The sequence below is a fragment of the Ornithodoros turicata genome, chromosome 1 (assembly GCF_037126465.1).
Source record: "Ornithodoros turicata isolate Travis chromosome 1, ASM3712646v1, whole genome shotgun sequence".
Classification (NCBI taxonomy): domain Eukaryota; kingdom Metazoa; phylum Arthropoda; class Arachnida; order Ixodida; family Argasidae; genus Ornithodoros; species Ornithodoros turicata.
In genome coordinates this window covers 40883711-40899405 of record NC_088201.1, presented here as the reverse complement: position 1 = coordinate 40899405, position 15695 = coordinate 40883711, and the positions used below count along the sequence as shown (strand labels likewise).

Sequence of the window (15695 nt, the reverse complement as noted above, 5' to 3'; positions counted from 1 at the left end):
CATTTTCTTCTAACATCTAGAAAGTGAGGTGCCCATTCGAAATGAAGAGCGATCAATTGGACGTGTTCGCTATGCGCCATAATAGGTGTATATCATGTGATGCACCGCTTATGACAGCCGGCTGCCTTCAAGAGAGTGGATCGATTCTTGACAATAGGGCTGGGATCAAGCTAGTTGAGACATGAATTGTAGCACTGTAGAAACATGAGAATGTTCAAGTTAAGCAGCACAATAGCTCCGACTTGTTACTGAAAACTACGACATGCTGTTTGCAGGTCGTATGTTCTTACTAAATTATAATATGCTTCGGCAGTGTGGGATCCTGAGCAGGAAGCAGCAGTACAAAACTAGTCAGCCAGGTTCATGTCAGGCAATCACCCCTTTACTACTCGCTCCAAAAGCTTAGGTTGCGAAACTTTAGAAGGACGCAGAAAGTACAGTATAGACTCAAATTGGTTTATGAGATGTACTGCTTGCGACACGGTTGTCTGAAATCAGCACGACGTGGTTTATACCATCTCAAACCTCGAGGTGTTGCAAGATGGTTTATTTCAAGTAGGAAACACGTGCAGCATATGGTCCAGCTTTGAATACATTTTAGGAACAAAATTTTCAAGGGCACAATCAAGGAAACATGGGCTGCGCCGAACTATAGTGACAGGCGATTTCAGACAACCGTGTCGCGAGCAGTACAGCGGTGACAGTGGCCTGGATAGAGATGCATTCCTCGAGACATCTCTTGTAACTGTCAACTAGAACAGACCATTCTAAAAAGAAGTTTCTCCAATAAACTGCGATACCCATACTGATAAATGAAGATAAGCCCTACGACTTACGACCGCTTGAAAACAGTTACCCAAGTCTGTGCCTGCCGTATGGGGCTTCTGCAAATTATCACTTGCGGTAGCATGAAAAGGAGAGAGAGAAGTTCCTGGCAAATTTGCACAAGGAACGGTTGAAATATGCAGCCATCGAAAAAGCCAGACAGCGGCAGAATATGAACCACGCATCTCTCGATTACCGGTCGAGCGCCTTGACCAATTCGACCACGCTGGCATCTGTTCATGACCCAAGGCAACTTGAGGCTTGCGTTGTGTTTGTCCCTTTGTATGTTCCAGCCTCGGAAGAACTACTTTCCATCATGTTGTACAAGGAACCCTCCGTATTAAAATAGATACTGTTTCCTCCAAATAGATATACCACGGAGAGAGTCCCATGAGTTCTCGGCCTGGCACAAAAGTGGTGCTGCGCACAGATACAAAACTTTTTCATAGGACATAGAGCAAAGGCGTAGGTAGAGGTGAGCGCGGATAACATCCACACTGCACCCGCGCACGTAAGATCCGCGACCGCGCAGTTATTGAGTATATCCGCAGTCATTGTATTTGGAGGAGAAAACCCGCATGACGAAAATGTTATCTTTCAAACATGTACACTTTTCAGCATGCAAACCACTCAAGAACATTGTCATCCACAATTGTGCAATAAAATGCAGTTAAAGGCACGACAACGCAAAGGATGCACACTTCGACACCATTTTGGATTCTTTGCGTCAGAGAGATCGTGGCGACACCAATGCTTATTTGCGAATAAAATGCGGATATCCGCACGTACCGCAGTGGTGCGCGGGTTTAACCGTACCTTATCCGCGCGGATTTGCAGACGTTATATTTCTATCCGCAAACCACGAAGCAGAGCGGATGTCCTCACGGATCCACGGGTATAACCGGGCCCACCTCTAGGCCTACACTCTTCAAAATTGGCGCCAAATGGCGCATGCGGGCTACATGGCTTTCCTGTGGCGATCGCTGGCAGGTGGCGAACGTTGAACCACAACGGAGAAAGATGGGAGAGGATGTCCCATCCTCTAGCCCGGTGAAGATGTGGGCTGCAGAATTCAAGCGAGGACGGGAAAGACTGAAAGACGATCCCCGTCCTGGCAGAAAACGTCCACCTGTGCACGATGGGCTTGTGGTAGATCGCGGAATCGACATGCGGACCATCGCCCAAATCAGACATATCCAAAAGTACAGTCCAGTGCCTTTTGACCCATATCTTGACATGCATAAGGTCTGTGCCAGATGGGTCCCAAAATTGTTCACGCCTGATCGAAAATGCACGCGGTATACAGCACATCCAGGGACAGTTTCCAGCGGTTCAAAGCAGATCCCGCACACTTAAGTGCCAGGTTTGTGGCTATGGACGAACCCTGCCCGGGTTCAACACTCCCTATTCGAATGCAAAGCCCTGTCCAAACAGAAGAAACACACCTCCTCCTCACCGCCTTGGGAGGCTCGGTCTGTTCCACCACCAGCAGGCAAAGTGATGGCCACAGTTTTTCTGGAGGGGAATTGGGAGGGCGTGCTTCTGATCCATTACCGCGGGCGGATCAATACTGGGGATTATTACGCAACACTGTAGCATCTAAAGTAGCACCGCAGCCCGGTCGTAGAACTCAACTGCAAAAACGACATCTATGCTGCTCTCACGGCTTCTTTTTTAAATAAAAATTCTGTAACCGACTAAAAAAAACACCCTGTGTAGGTGAAGCATGTGGACACAGGTGGAGAAAACCTTGAAAAGGGACATTAGTTCAGGGATTTCCGCAGGATTTCCATCTCGAGGGGGTGACACCCACCCATGTCTGCTAGCTTTTCTGGTAGGTATTTTGGGGTAGGGTGCTGCGAAAATCTCTGCATTCGTTTATTTACTTCGGTCACCTCCTGGGTCAGGGCCAGAACATGAGGGATGCTCCTAGCACTGACTATTTCTTGAACAAATAAATAAATGTACAGATGGTGCACATATTCTTATACTATTGAGACTACATAGAAAATGTGGAAAAATACTGCTGTCACCAAAAAAGTCTTTACTCACAATATCTCTCACAAAATGAAGTCTATTTTCGTGTAAATCAAGACATTATCTGAAGCTGGGGCTGATAAAATTTTAGAAAAGGAAGCATTTTGAACCTCCTATCGCTAGGATCGCTGACTGATTAAGTTTGATTGTTTGTAGCAATTTTATGTTGATTAAGAGTACTGTTGTTGATTTTGAAATGTGTTCAACTATTGGTTTTTCAGAGGGCAAATCAACAGCTCGTGCATATGAGTGCAAGTTTACAGAGACATCTGCAGGAATTGGTCACAACGTCGATGAGCTTCTAGTTGGCATTGTGGCCCAAGTACGACTCATGTCTCAGCAAAAGGCAGACTTTGGTCAGGGTGCTGCATCTAGTAAGACAGCCTCACGAAAGAACAGAGGCTCACTTGGACGGGCCAGCAGATGTTTAGGCATCATTGAGAAGCTTTTAAACCGCCACGCTAGCAAGAGTGTCAAGTCCAAATCCTGCGAAAACCTTCACAAGCTATAGGAAAAAAAGAGCATCTAAGCACACACATCCGTACAAAGCAGCTGAAAGTTGTGGTTGTATAAAGCAGAGTGGATAAGTATATATGGTGTGTACAAGGGGTAAAGAAGCGAGCATGAGGCAAAATGCGCGATATAATGGAAACTATTGAATAAACCTGTTAAATTAAAAGCAAATTCCTAGTTTGGAGGGGGCAAGAAGTCCCTTCTTGATCCGTCCGTCTATGATAGCCATGAAGGAAACCAATGCGTGGACCGGCAATCATATAACTAGCAAATTTTCTACTAGGAAGATTTATTTCGAAGGAGATCTTTCAGCCTGCAAATGATCAGCATGCCCACATAGGAGGGACATGTTTATCTGCCCTTCTTAGGACCCATACTTCTAGAATTCCCTCCTGTATTTCCTAACCGATACATAGAATCATCCTAACATCGTCCTTCGACAGAGTCAGAACTAATGATAGGGCTCTTGCTGTTACTGAACACAGAAGAGTCGCGAAATGCACCTTGCATGCCATATGAGTTGTGGTCAAATCCATGTGCCTCATGCTTGCAGACATATCAAACAGGGTATGGAAGTATGCCTTCGTTTGGCTTTATAATATCCCCGCTCTGAAGTATCCCAAAGAAAGTTATTTTACTATGCCCTCTATAATGATTGTGCTCCTGACATGTTGCATACAGGTGAAGAGAATAGCAAGTGGCCTGATTTGGGATAAATTTAAACCATGTCGTATGGAAGGCACCTTTAGCAACCAGCATACAAGTTTCTTACATCGTCCATTGAAGTGTCAGCAGGGTCTATATCATGGTGCTCTTGTGTCACTGGTGCTGCTGTAACTCTAAAGTACATGCTGTTGGGAATTACTGTATTTCCTCACTGAATTAACGCACCCCCTGCTTGGGCGTCCAAATGATGGTAGTTTTGAGGGGTTAAAAGTGCATTAATTATGTGAATAAATATGGTGTATCGAGAGCATATATGTACAGTGTGTTGCGTCAGAACTGAACTTGAGTTTTACTAAACAGGCATTATGGAAAATTGTAACTGTGTGAGTAATGTTCAGAGTTGCTGTTCCCAGGTTCTGCCACTATTTGTGTTAGTATTCCTTACCAGGTTTGGCAAAGCTACAGGGATATCATTATTTCAAAATTATTTAGCTTAGTCTTCAACAACCCAAATGGAGTACCGTATTTTCACGCGTATTAGAAGCACCGCAGATAAGCCGCAGGACTCGTTTTTAGATACATTTTGAAAATGTTTTTGCAGATAAGCTGCGGGCAATACGACGCGACTGCTTTGTGCGCTAAACCAGTGATGCACAAACAAAATCAATAGAGACGCTCAACGCTCGTCGACGCCGTACTCCCTTCCAGCTGCCCTGTTCCCGTACTGGTCCGCGACGTCGACGACTTTTAGTTTGAAGCCGCTGTCGTAGCTGTGCCTCCGCATTGGAGCCATGCTTCACCTCTAACTGCCGTGCCCGTGTCCACGAATGCTGCTGCTCTGGTCAAATGAGAACTGACGCTTAGCTGACCACGTTTTATCCCGATGTCAGGTGTATTGAACCCTTCCTGTGGGTCTGCCGACAAAGGAGACCGTAGGGAAGGCCATAAACCCTGTGGTCCACATTCCGGTGTCGGCATAATGTATAACAAAGGAGGTCAGTTCTAGTGTTCTAATAAGATCGGATTGTGCCCTTTGTGCGTGTTTTTCGTGGATTGACGAGTTAGTGGTGTTCCAAGAGACATTAATCACTGTCACCACTTTTGTTAAAGCTGCGTGGGGGAATGTATTCGGAAGGTCAGTCCACTCGAATGTGGACCCGCCACTGTTCGGTATTGTTCGTGCAGTGGCAGGGCGGTCCTGCTCCGAAAAACATGAGGCACTGTCGGCCCTTTCGTTTAATCCGGGGTATGGGGAAAATACCAGGAAAAAATAGCCATCAAATAAGCCGCAGAGCGTCCGCGAAAAAAAAAAAAAAATCGCGCATAAGCCGCGGCTAATACGCGTGAAAATACGGCAATTGATTTAGTTAATGAGAAATGTGATTGTATTTCAATTACAATTTCCAATTATTTTCTGGGAAAATATTAACATGAGCAAACTTACATAGAAGAATGTAAAACTTCTGAACACTAGACTATGAGGGGGAAAAAAGCTATACAAATGAATCTAAGGCTCAAACCCACAAGGTTAAATACTAATACCAGTGAGGTTTCATTTGATTTCAAGCAATTTGCATACGTTTATTTTGCTTCTTATTTATAAGCAATTGCAGAAAAATCTGGGTCTGCCTGTACAACCTGCAAATGTGATCTACAGGAATATTGTGAACAATAAGTTATTCAGAGGTAATCATTGTGTGTTCTATGGTAAGTGTTCACTCTACCATGCCGTTAGAATTTGAAATTGGTAAGAACTTCATACACTTCGTATTAAAAGAAACAAAGAAACAAACAAGAGTTTCATTTGCTGGAAGGATCTCCAATTAAGCCAGGAAATTAGTTAATTGGTTTCATTATTTGTACCACATATTGTAACTTATGACTGTAATCCATCCTGGAGCACTTTGATTCATGCATTTCATTCATGGAGCATACTAAAAAAACTTAGTATCACATAAAAGGATTCACCAAGACCACTCTGGCCTTCTATAATCATCTGAAGACGTTCTTAGTGGCAGCAGATGACATCCCGCAGACGTGCTTGTGTGTAATCAAATCACTTCCAAAATCTCTGAATAACATACCCACGTAGATCACAGAGTCGCCAGGCCAGACATCTAGAATGTGTCTGACATGAGTTCAGGGGCCAATTTGAGACATGTTGCATGCCTATTCCTATATGTACAGACACCCAAAGGCAGAAAATTATTACTGAAATTCTTAGGCTTTGCTTAGTGCATGCATTTGTAATGAGAACGTCACCACGGTACAACCTGGACAGCCATATTGCTCATATTTGAGGCTTTAGCCCTAAAGAAGTCCTGCACTGCATAATGCTCTCTTATAAATGTATATAAGCCTATACGCCATGTGGTACACATATCATCAACAAAGAGATTAGCAAAATTACCATAAATATTTTCATAGAACAGGGAATACACTGCCACAGCATGAATTCCAATTGTACAGGGTACAGAGTAAAGGCATGGATCTGTTCCTGTGGTAGCAAACAACTAATAAACATGTAATGCATCTCAGTTATGGCGGAAAAAAATTACGGTCTTCGGTTGGTAACTGAATCGATGTCAAATTTAAACTTTCGACGTGGTAGGTACGATTTGACGTGGTGCATTGAAACTTTGGGTGCTGACTCCAACTTCTTACTTTGTCGATATGCTTGACACTCCTCAGCACTGGCACCAACCAGGGCAGACCTCTTACAGGGCATTCAACCATGAGCATTCTTTTGAGTGCATATGTGAAAGAGGGTCATATTATCAATCAATGTACACAAAATGCTGAACTTCGTTGTGGTAACACTGTATACAATGTTCCTCTATGGAGAGAAACATTACACCTGCGTCAATATTTTTCATTGCAACTCCTGTGTAGTGGTAGCCGGAACTGTGAAATTTTAATGGTAAATAAACTAGCTATCATTTGAGGCCCCATGATTATTACCCTCAGGATGTCAAAGATGCTGTAAATGTTATGTAAAGCAAATTGGTATACACAATATCCAAAGGATGTTAATGGTTATACATAAAATACGTGGAGGAAGGTAGCTTAGACATTGCATGTTGCATGCTAGACGATGCATCATATCTCAGACTCTGACTTTCATAAATGTGTCGAAATGAAAAACAAACAAAACAAAAAAGAAAAAAACACTGTCCAGGAGCCCACGATGATGAAATCAGAAACGTAATATTAAAACGGTTAGGAGCAACTAACGTTTATTCGAACGAGAACTTTCATGCAAGAGGCTGTATTTCTGAAGAAAAGCAGCCTCTTGCACGACAGTTCTCGTACACAAAAACACACATAAATGTGCACAATTACAGCTTTAACATGTTCAAGGCAGTATAGAAACTGCAGCAGTATAGTAGAGATGCTACATGCTTCAGACATGCATATAAGTATGGATACTGCAATGTTGCTACAAAAATCTAATCACCATAAATACAAAGCTTGTTCCTGAATAAGTGGCAAATTCCAGAACATGTATATACAATTACATGTTTTGTGCAACTAGAAGTGCACAACCGCATACTAAATTATTGTAGCAAGGTGTTCTCAGCCTGCACTGCATAGAAGTAACGTGAAAGCTCAAGTCATGCAAGATCCACAATGGAAGACAAGCAAAATGGTAAGCTTGGTGGCCAGTAATAGGTCAGCAAAAATCTTTATTGCTGCTCAGGAGATAATGCCCATAATTAGTGCATGGTTCATTCTGCTTTCCTCATTCTGCTTTGATGCATGCAGGCATTAATTTTTCAAATTATGGCTGGAGAGGATAATTACAGTGTATAATGCAGAAGCACCTATGTACCTACTGAAGCCTAGACAACTACTTGTTTGCATAACCTCAACTTTGAATGCCATAACCGGAATTTGCTGTACATTTATGTGAACTCATCAGCTTTTATGAACAGCAAATGTACATATCTGAAATTTGTTTGGTATTTCATGTCTGTGATATTCTTGTATATTGAAACAATGTTGAAGAAATGGGTTATACATGCTTGACCATACAAGTACCACATATTTTCTGGTATACCTTACTGTGCATGGTATGTATTGATAACTCACTGTTGAAATAAAAGGAAGCACTATATCTGTACCATGAGCATCTCAACAATATGATATGTTTTGAACACGTGAGCTGCAGTACCGCTATCTATGTACACTAGCAGGAATATAAACTTACTTTGCGAAAACTGATACAACCATGTGGGACCAACTGACACGCACAGGCATAAAATAACATGTGGCACTTGGTATGGCAGAGTGCCACTTGCTGTATCAGTAGTGTATATGTTATCAAGCTTCAACGGAGTGATTCTGCTGCTTTTTGTGCGGACAGCCAGCAGCTCCAGATCTTAGCCCTTTACCAACTAAATCTGTGATGTACCGAGTTCTCCATGATTTTGACTGCAGGTAACAAAGCACTAGGGGATTCCCATGCAGAATTTCTAATAAAATTTAACTGCAAGAAATAAATACCTGGACAATGAAGTAACTTCCTGCTAAAATGCATATGCTTAATGTATGAGGATCCTATGGTACTAAACTTTTCCTATCTGCATTTGAAGAACAACAAGGAGCTCGATGCTAGGAAATGACTATGAGCACAAGTTCCATATTCCAGTGATGGAAGTGCCTCGAAGCATTTTGGCGCAGCTTCGCAATCCGCTGTCGAGGAGCCTCGGCCGTGTATGGTTACTCATTTATGATTTGGAATGAACGCTTTCCACATTCAATTTCAGTTGCATCGGGTCTGTGTGGGCTGGAGCAATTTTCCACTCGATTTAGAGGGGTAAGATCGGGGAGCTGCGAAGCTGACCTAGTATAGCCGCATCCGAGGAGTCGGTGCAGAGCACGTGGACAGTGAAATGTCCACATTCACAATGTGTTTTGTTGTTGAAAAGGCTTTGCGATCCTCCAAGGTAGCAAGTTACAGTGACCATCAACAGTAGGCCTAGACCATATCTCGAGACACGCAAAGCTACCCTCAGGAATCGAAAAGTGGTCTTAAAGTATGCAGACACCTCATGCCTCTCAGCTTGAATAGCGACAAACACAGAAGTAAAATGCATGCAAGTTTGTGTATACTTGACGTATGCAACACATCCCTGAGCTTGGGGAAAACACAAAAGATAGCACAGAACAAACAGCACAATCATTGGAGCATCAAAATGAAGGTGCACATGTGTGTCGCTAGGGCAGAGCTGGCATCGGCTCCAACTGATTAGCCAGCTAGTAAGTCGCTGCAACAGCTCCCTCTCACGTTTTAAATTTTCTCAAAAACTGGTGTGTCTCGTTCACTTTAGGCTTTGTTTTCTCGTGTCACGCGCAATCTCCGTGGACTGTGAAGTAGTCGCCAACTGCAGCAAAAACACCCTCAACAGCACAAGATGCCACAGCACCCCATGACTAGTGCAGTTTGGCACAAATGGTGCAGCACTTCCATCACTGATATTCATGTGAAATGTCTATTAAATGGGTGTGACACTTTGATAGATGTGTTTCATTCCATTGTGCATACATCATACTGCATCCCAGAGTATTGAGGAAGAAAGAATTACTGTAGAAGTCAGTTTCTTTCATGTAGCACTATTTTCCACGCTTTTCGCATGGACAAAAAATTGTAGGTACAGCATGCGACATACTTGCCTGGAACCGATAGCTTGCAAAGAAAGAGGCCAAATCTTATATAATCAGATATGCATGAACCCCTTCTGGAAAACCAAGGTACTGAAGGAAACAAAACTTTAAAAAAAAGGAACATAAGGCACACACACACAGAAACGAAAAGCCAAATGCAGCACTCAGCATGAGCCTGCAAGGTGCACTTGCATGTCTAAAAAAGGCTGTTATGGCATCTAGAAATGTTAAAAAAGGCCAGAACTCACCACCGTCGATACAAAGTCAGGCAACCCCGAAAATGTCGCATTTAGGCATTTATAGGCATTTTTAGCCAAATGCCTAAAATTCTGATATGCAGCTAACTGAGGAAAGCAGAAAAATGATTCTTTTTTTTGTGTGTGTGTGTGCACCTTCAAGAAAGGGAATACAATGATGTACACTTCTATAAGAATGACGGGTGGGACCTAAGCACCTAAGTGAGACCTCAAAGATATTTTTGCCAAACTATCTTAATTGTTCATGTAGTAAATGCTTTTCGGCTTGAACAGAACGGTTTCTGCTTCCATTCCTTCTTTCTTAGCACGCAAGTATATCATTCTTATTCATGTGCACAAAGCATTCCATGTAGATTTTACAGTTTTTCTATTGCTTCTCACATTCAGGCGCTAAATATTTTCTCTGAAATCGCCCCGCAGGGAATGCCAGTCTTCCTTATCTTCAACTGAGATGTAGCATCGTAAATTATTGCAGCACATATATTTATTTACGTAACACAGAAGTCAGGTCAGGCCCATGAAACAACTGCGGTCCAAAACAAACTCATGACCAAGCGGCTATCTACACCAGCATTTGTTGAAATATTTGAACAATTCAAAGCTAGACAAACGGGTTAAGATCTTGCCCTTTCTGCATGATGTTGTGTCTTCAATGCTTCAATTCCTTTGGCACGAAACTTTCCTGACATAATCTGTTGCTTCTTCTCTAACACTGACTTTATGTGACCAACTTGAGCTTCTTTAGCATCATGCAGCTCCTTCAGCATTTTCACGACCGTTTTCTAGTTGTAGACATGCAAAGAAACGAATTCTTATGAACATATATACACTTACCCACTTAACAAGAGTAAGCATGTAACGAGGGTCCCCCACATGAGCCTGTCAGTGGTAAGAACCTTTCCTATGTGCGTGTGTGTGTTTTGTCTTTTTTACTTTTCTGTGTTGGTTTGTTCGCATTTCTGTACTTTGGAATTTGAACCAGTCATCAGTGATATACGTACCATATATACGCATCCTCAAGGATTACGCTATTACAGTACTGATGAAGAAGGTTGTTCCAAACTATGCATCATCATCAGGAACTACGCTCTCACGAGTGACAGTTCATTGCCTATATAAGAAATGCGAGAAGCAATGCCAGTGCAAGAATGTGACCATGTGTGACCGTGCTACTTTCCTGGGTTTAATTGTTGCAAGCCTTTATCCCATGATGTGACATTAGAAATGCCATTCATATCCCATTCAGAAAATTTCAATATCTGCACACCTCTAGTAATTAGCATATCTTTGTTACTGCATCTATGCACTGCAAACCTGGAAGAATAACTGGCTGCAATGCAGTTCCATGAAACAGTGTTCGATAAAATGGGCGGATCCCATTATTAACCCCAAAGCTGCACAATTGCTCTGAAGACTTCCTTTTGAAAAATGAATTGAAAATTGTTTTACTACAGCTGTGGTTACATGAATGTGACAAAATTGTATATATATCCACTTATCACAGCATTCATGTAAACGCGGCCTATGACTTTGTATTAAAACTGATAATGCATCAGAAACTTAATAGAAGACAAAAATGCATTAACAACACTATCCCCACTGAGATATGTCAGAATTACAGTCGCCGACCGATTTTTCAGACTTCTAAAAGCCACAAAATCGGTCCGAATTATCGAGCACTCCGAATTTTCAGTCAATGACCGAAATCTCTCCCAAAACGATTTTTATTGAAGAAAACTCAAAGAGGCACAAAAAAACTATCAATGCGCATCTGCCTTGCTGCGCGTATGCAAGAAATGGCATCGCAATGTATTTCGGCTAATGTGATGTTGTCACGGTAGACATTTCCGAGCATATCGACGGTCGCAAGTATTGCTGCCGTTGAAGGGGTAGCAATAGCACTCGCGTCATCGTCGTCGTCATTGTTGGAGCCTTCCGTTGGCAGGTCGAGGACTTGTGAAACGATTTGCCTATCAGTCATTTCGGCACAAAATAATGCACATTCATCCACTTCGGCGTACGTTTCAAATGTTACACTTGCAGGTATTGCCATACCTCAGCTTCGGAGGTCCTCCACCAATGCCCGGCCATCTGCCAATCCGTTGTCGTCGCCGATGGCGGTACCAACAATGCTCGTACTCCGTACTTGCGTACTGTCCTAGCAAATTCTGGCGTGACAAAAACTGTTCCCTATGGTTCTCCCTTTCACCGCTTCCCATGAGTCATCGTTGAAGAATCAGTCGCAGACTCAGCGGGTGTATGTGCCGCCAACATGCTCGCGTCTTCATCGCATTCTTCAGTATCCACGAAGTCGATCGAGACACCCTCAGAATCACTTGAAGGCACGGACATCATTTTGTGGTTTCACCTCGTCGCCAACAATACCTTGTTTATGGGTGCTTGTGGGCGCGTGTGCGTAACCTCATCAGCGGTGCGCGCGCGTAAACTCTGCCTCCGCGCGCTCTGAGGCGCGCCATCAGCAAAGGGGAAGAGAAAGAAGGAAAAAAAATTGAGGCGTATCATGTACGAAAAATCGAACCATACCTGTGAAAAACAGTCCGAATTTTCGCACGTCAAAATACATTGGCTCAATGGGGCGTCAGATAAACCAATAACTTTTGTCCTAAATATTGGAAAGTCCAAATTTTTGGAGTCTGAAAAATTGGTTGGCAACTGTATTACATATCACAAGGTGTGAATGTTGGAAAACTTTTCTAGAATTGTTTGCTTAAAACTACTCACACAATAATCTATTTGCTGAAGGTATCGCTCCTTTTGTCTCACGTTTAAGGGGGCTGGTCTTCCATCTGAAGTTAAAAAGCCAAGCATCAACCATTTTTACAAAAAACAGCCAGCAGGACAAAAAAACATTCACACTTTCAAAACTGATCTGTGCGTTACAATGAACACAGACAGTGTAGGAGTAACAGTTGCTACCTCATCAGCATTGTGTGAGTGAGGGGTGAGTGTGAGTTCCTAATATTGATTAAATGGCTATACAGCGAAAGTATGGCAATGTTTGAGTTATAAACTTCTGAAAGAATTGTAAGAGGCAAGCGAGCTGGTGTAATGAACTTGTAGGTAACATTTCCTTGAGCATCAGAAGACAACGACATGAAGACAACAGACACGAAGGGACGAACTCAAAACCGTTTTGAGTTCGTCCCTTCGTGTAGTCTTCTCCTAATACTCAAAGCAATGTTACCTACAAGTTTATAAACTTACATCTCCATTTGCCTGCATTCATAAGCAATTCCATGCTTAACATGCAACTGCCCTCTGAAGAATTTACTCTGGTTTTTCAAGTAAGAACTTCTCTTCGCTAGAAATGTGGGTCTCACTGTTGTACTGACATGCACAAATCTTAATGGTTTTGTAACATAGGATGTAAGACCACCTAAGGGCTCTGTGATCTCCACAGGCACGCCTCATTTTGATCAGTCTTCAAGGTCTTCAGAAATTAGTAGACAAAGTTCCTCCTGACGTCTGTATGGACCATTTTTATACTCTTCTAGAAGAGAAGTTCCCTACTTTTGTATTTTTTTTTAATTCCATGTTAGCGCCGCCCAGCAACTGTGGCTATGAGCGGCGTACAGATGTGGACAGATGGAGAGAGGGCAGCAGGAAGGAGTGGGGGACAGGGGGGTTAGTATGCGTCCTGTGCCGACTTCAGGGGGAACTGTGCCGAGATTCGTCTGGAAAGTCTTCGGAAAACCCAGGGAAAACCTCAGACAGCACAGCCGGTGACAGGATTCGAACCCGGGTCACCTCCCAGTCTCGGCGTGGAAAGCGATCATCCTAACCACTATGCCACGGGAGCTTGTCCTACTTTTGTATATATAGTGCAATATGTTTGTAGTGTGACATATGGTACAGGTCACAAAATGGCATAGCATTTAAAACAAATCATGCAATGGCAATGAGTGCCATCTCCAAATTTATATGGCCGTGTCTGACTTTTCTTTGTTTTTTTTTTTGTTTTTTTGGTACGTTTGAAACATTGGGGGAAAAGAAAGTGAATGTAAAGATTGGAGTTGGAAAACTCACCAGCAAAAGACCAGTCGGGTTCATCAGCAAATATGCGGCAGGCATTCCATTTGGCAGGGGTCCCGTGCCTGAAAATATAGGCCAAATATAAGACATCACATCCACAAAATTTTGTGTTTCAGTTCACTTGGCATTATCCGTAAGACAAAAGATTGCCAAACTCACTTTTTCTATCAGGTCTATTCTAACCAGTTTCACCTAGACAATAGTAGAGATATATTTGGGCTAAATTTGCTATCACATGTGCGTGATAGCAAAGCGGTGGAACTTTCAATTACGGCGTATTAGAGGTGAGCATGGATGTGATTGACAGTATCCGCATCCACGCAAGTAACCTCTGTGACCGCACCCGGCAGCCACGCTATAGTCGTGTTCAACTTAAGAAGAAAAGAAATCTACTCCATCAGCTCCTGTGCCGCAGATAGGGTTGCCACCCTTCGTAGTGAAAAATACCGGCTGAGGGAGAGGAGGTGGAATAGAGGGAAAGGGGAAGGCTCACTGGAAAGGGAAAGTGGGTGAGGGGTGGATGAGCACACACAGAGATAATAGGAGGAAACATAAGTTCCTGTGTGTGGCTGGATTATTGATGTTAGAAATTGCTATAAACAGGCATAAACGGTACACTGGATCGTATTGGATCAACCTGTTTGGGCTGTTATTTACTTTGAAAAACGCATCGATGCACACAAACCCTTCTTTGCAGGAAGAGATCTCATGATGGTTGTATACGGCCTAAGTTCTATCTGGCTCGACACAACCACCAATAGCTTTGCACAACCACTGATCTTGTCCCCTCCGAACACAAGACTTAATGAATAACAATAATAATAATAATAATAATAATAATAATGAATAACTAAGAAAATGACTGGTGACTGCGGAGTTGGGTCTGTGCTCCGGATTTATTCAAGCTGTAGCGGAATGTTGAAGCGAAAACCTCGCGAAAGCCCCTGTGAACGGTCTCGAGCCACAAATACCGGCAAAAAGCTGCCGGTATCACCTTCCTACCAGCAACCGGCAGAACAAGCAAATAACCGGCCGTGCTGGTATAATACCGGCCTGGTGGCAACCCTTGATGCAGATAGGATGGCTGGACACAGAGGGGTCACGCTCGCTCGTCCGCGAGATAATCATACCCATCATACTCACTCTGCTTCTGTATTGGCTCTTAAGAATCTGCGCAAGTGCCTTCATGCCTTCCCTGCCACTCCCCCGCTGATGGTGCATGGTGGCGCTGCAGTATTACTCCTGGCACGATATTGTGTCTCCAACTGTGTGTGTAGTTGACGGACTAGTTGACAGTCGAACACGACTATAGTTGAAATGGGTGCATCCACATCCGCACGGATTGAAAGGAGCAGTAGGGCGCTGAGAAGCTGGTGCATGGTTTCAAAAGGAGAGTACCCGAGGCAAGGACGGTACTCGCATGGATATTGAGTATATTCGCAAACCCACAGTTATTGCCATATGAAAAAATATCTCCACGACGAAAATGTAATGTTTAACATTTTCACTTTTCACAGTACAAACTTTCTCAGCAATGCTACGTTATCCACATTTGTGCGATACACTTCAGTTAAAGGCACAGGAGTTACTAAGCTAATAATGGCAGTAAAGGCAGAGCGGAATGTCGTGCGGATATAACTGCATGCACGCATATATCTAATTACGTATTACCCGAGT

General features: G+C 43.1%; 2 protein-coding genes across 3 annotated transcripts in view; one reads left to right on the top strand and one right to left on the bottom strand.

Moving 5' to 3' along the window:
- The window catches only part of LOC135378069 (GTP-binding protein GEM-like), an 88837-nt gene extending 83263 nt beyond the window's left edge, over window positions 1–5574 (top strand). Inside the window, exon 4 of the mRNA XM_064610915.1 lies at window positions 3084–5574. Coding sequence (XP_064466985.1) covers window positions 3084–3373 — 290 coding nt within the window. The 3' untranslated portion in view covers window positions 3374–5574. The remainder of the gene's footprint in view (window positions 1–3083) is intronic.
- Window positions 5575–10429: 4855 nt separating this feature from the next.
- LOC135378070 (large ribosomal subunit protein mL52-like) overlaps window positions 10430–15695 on the bottom strand; it is a 37902-nt gene continuing 32636 nt past the window's right edge. For both annotated transcript variants that reach the window (XM_064610916.1, XM_064610917.1), the window contains 3 exons: window positions 14013–14080; window positions 12708–12772; window positions 10430–10747 (listed from right to left, as the gene is read on the bottom strand). In XM_064610916.1, coding sequence (XP_064466986.1) covers window positions 10580–10747; window positions 12708–12772; window positions 14013–14080 — 301 coding nt within the window. In that variant the 3' untranslated portion in view covers window positions 10430–10579. The remainder of the gene's footprint in view (window positions 10748–12707; window positions 12773–14012; window positions 14081–15695) is intronic.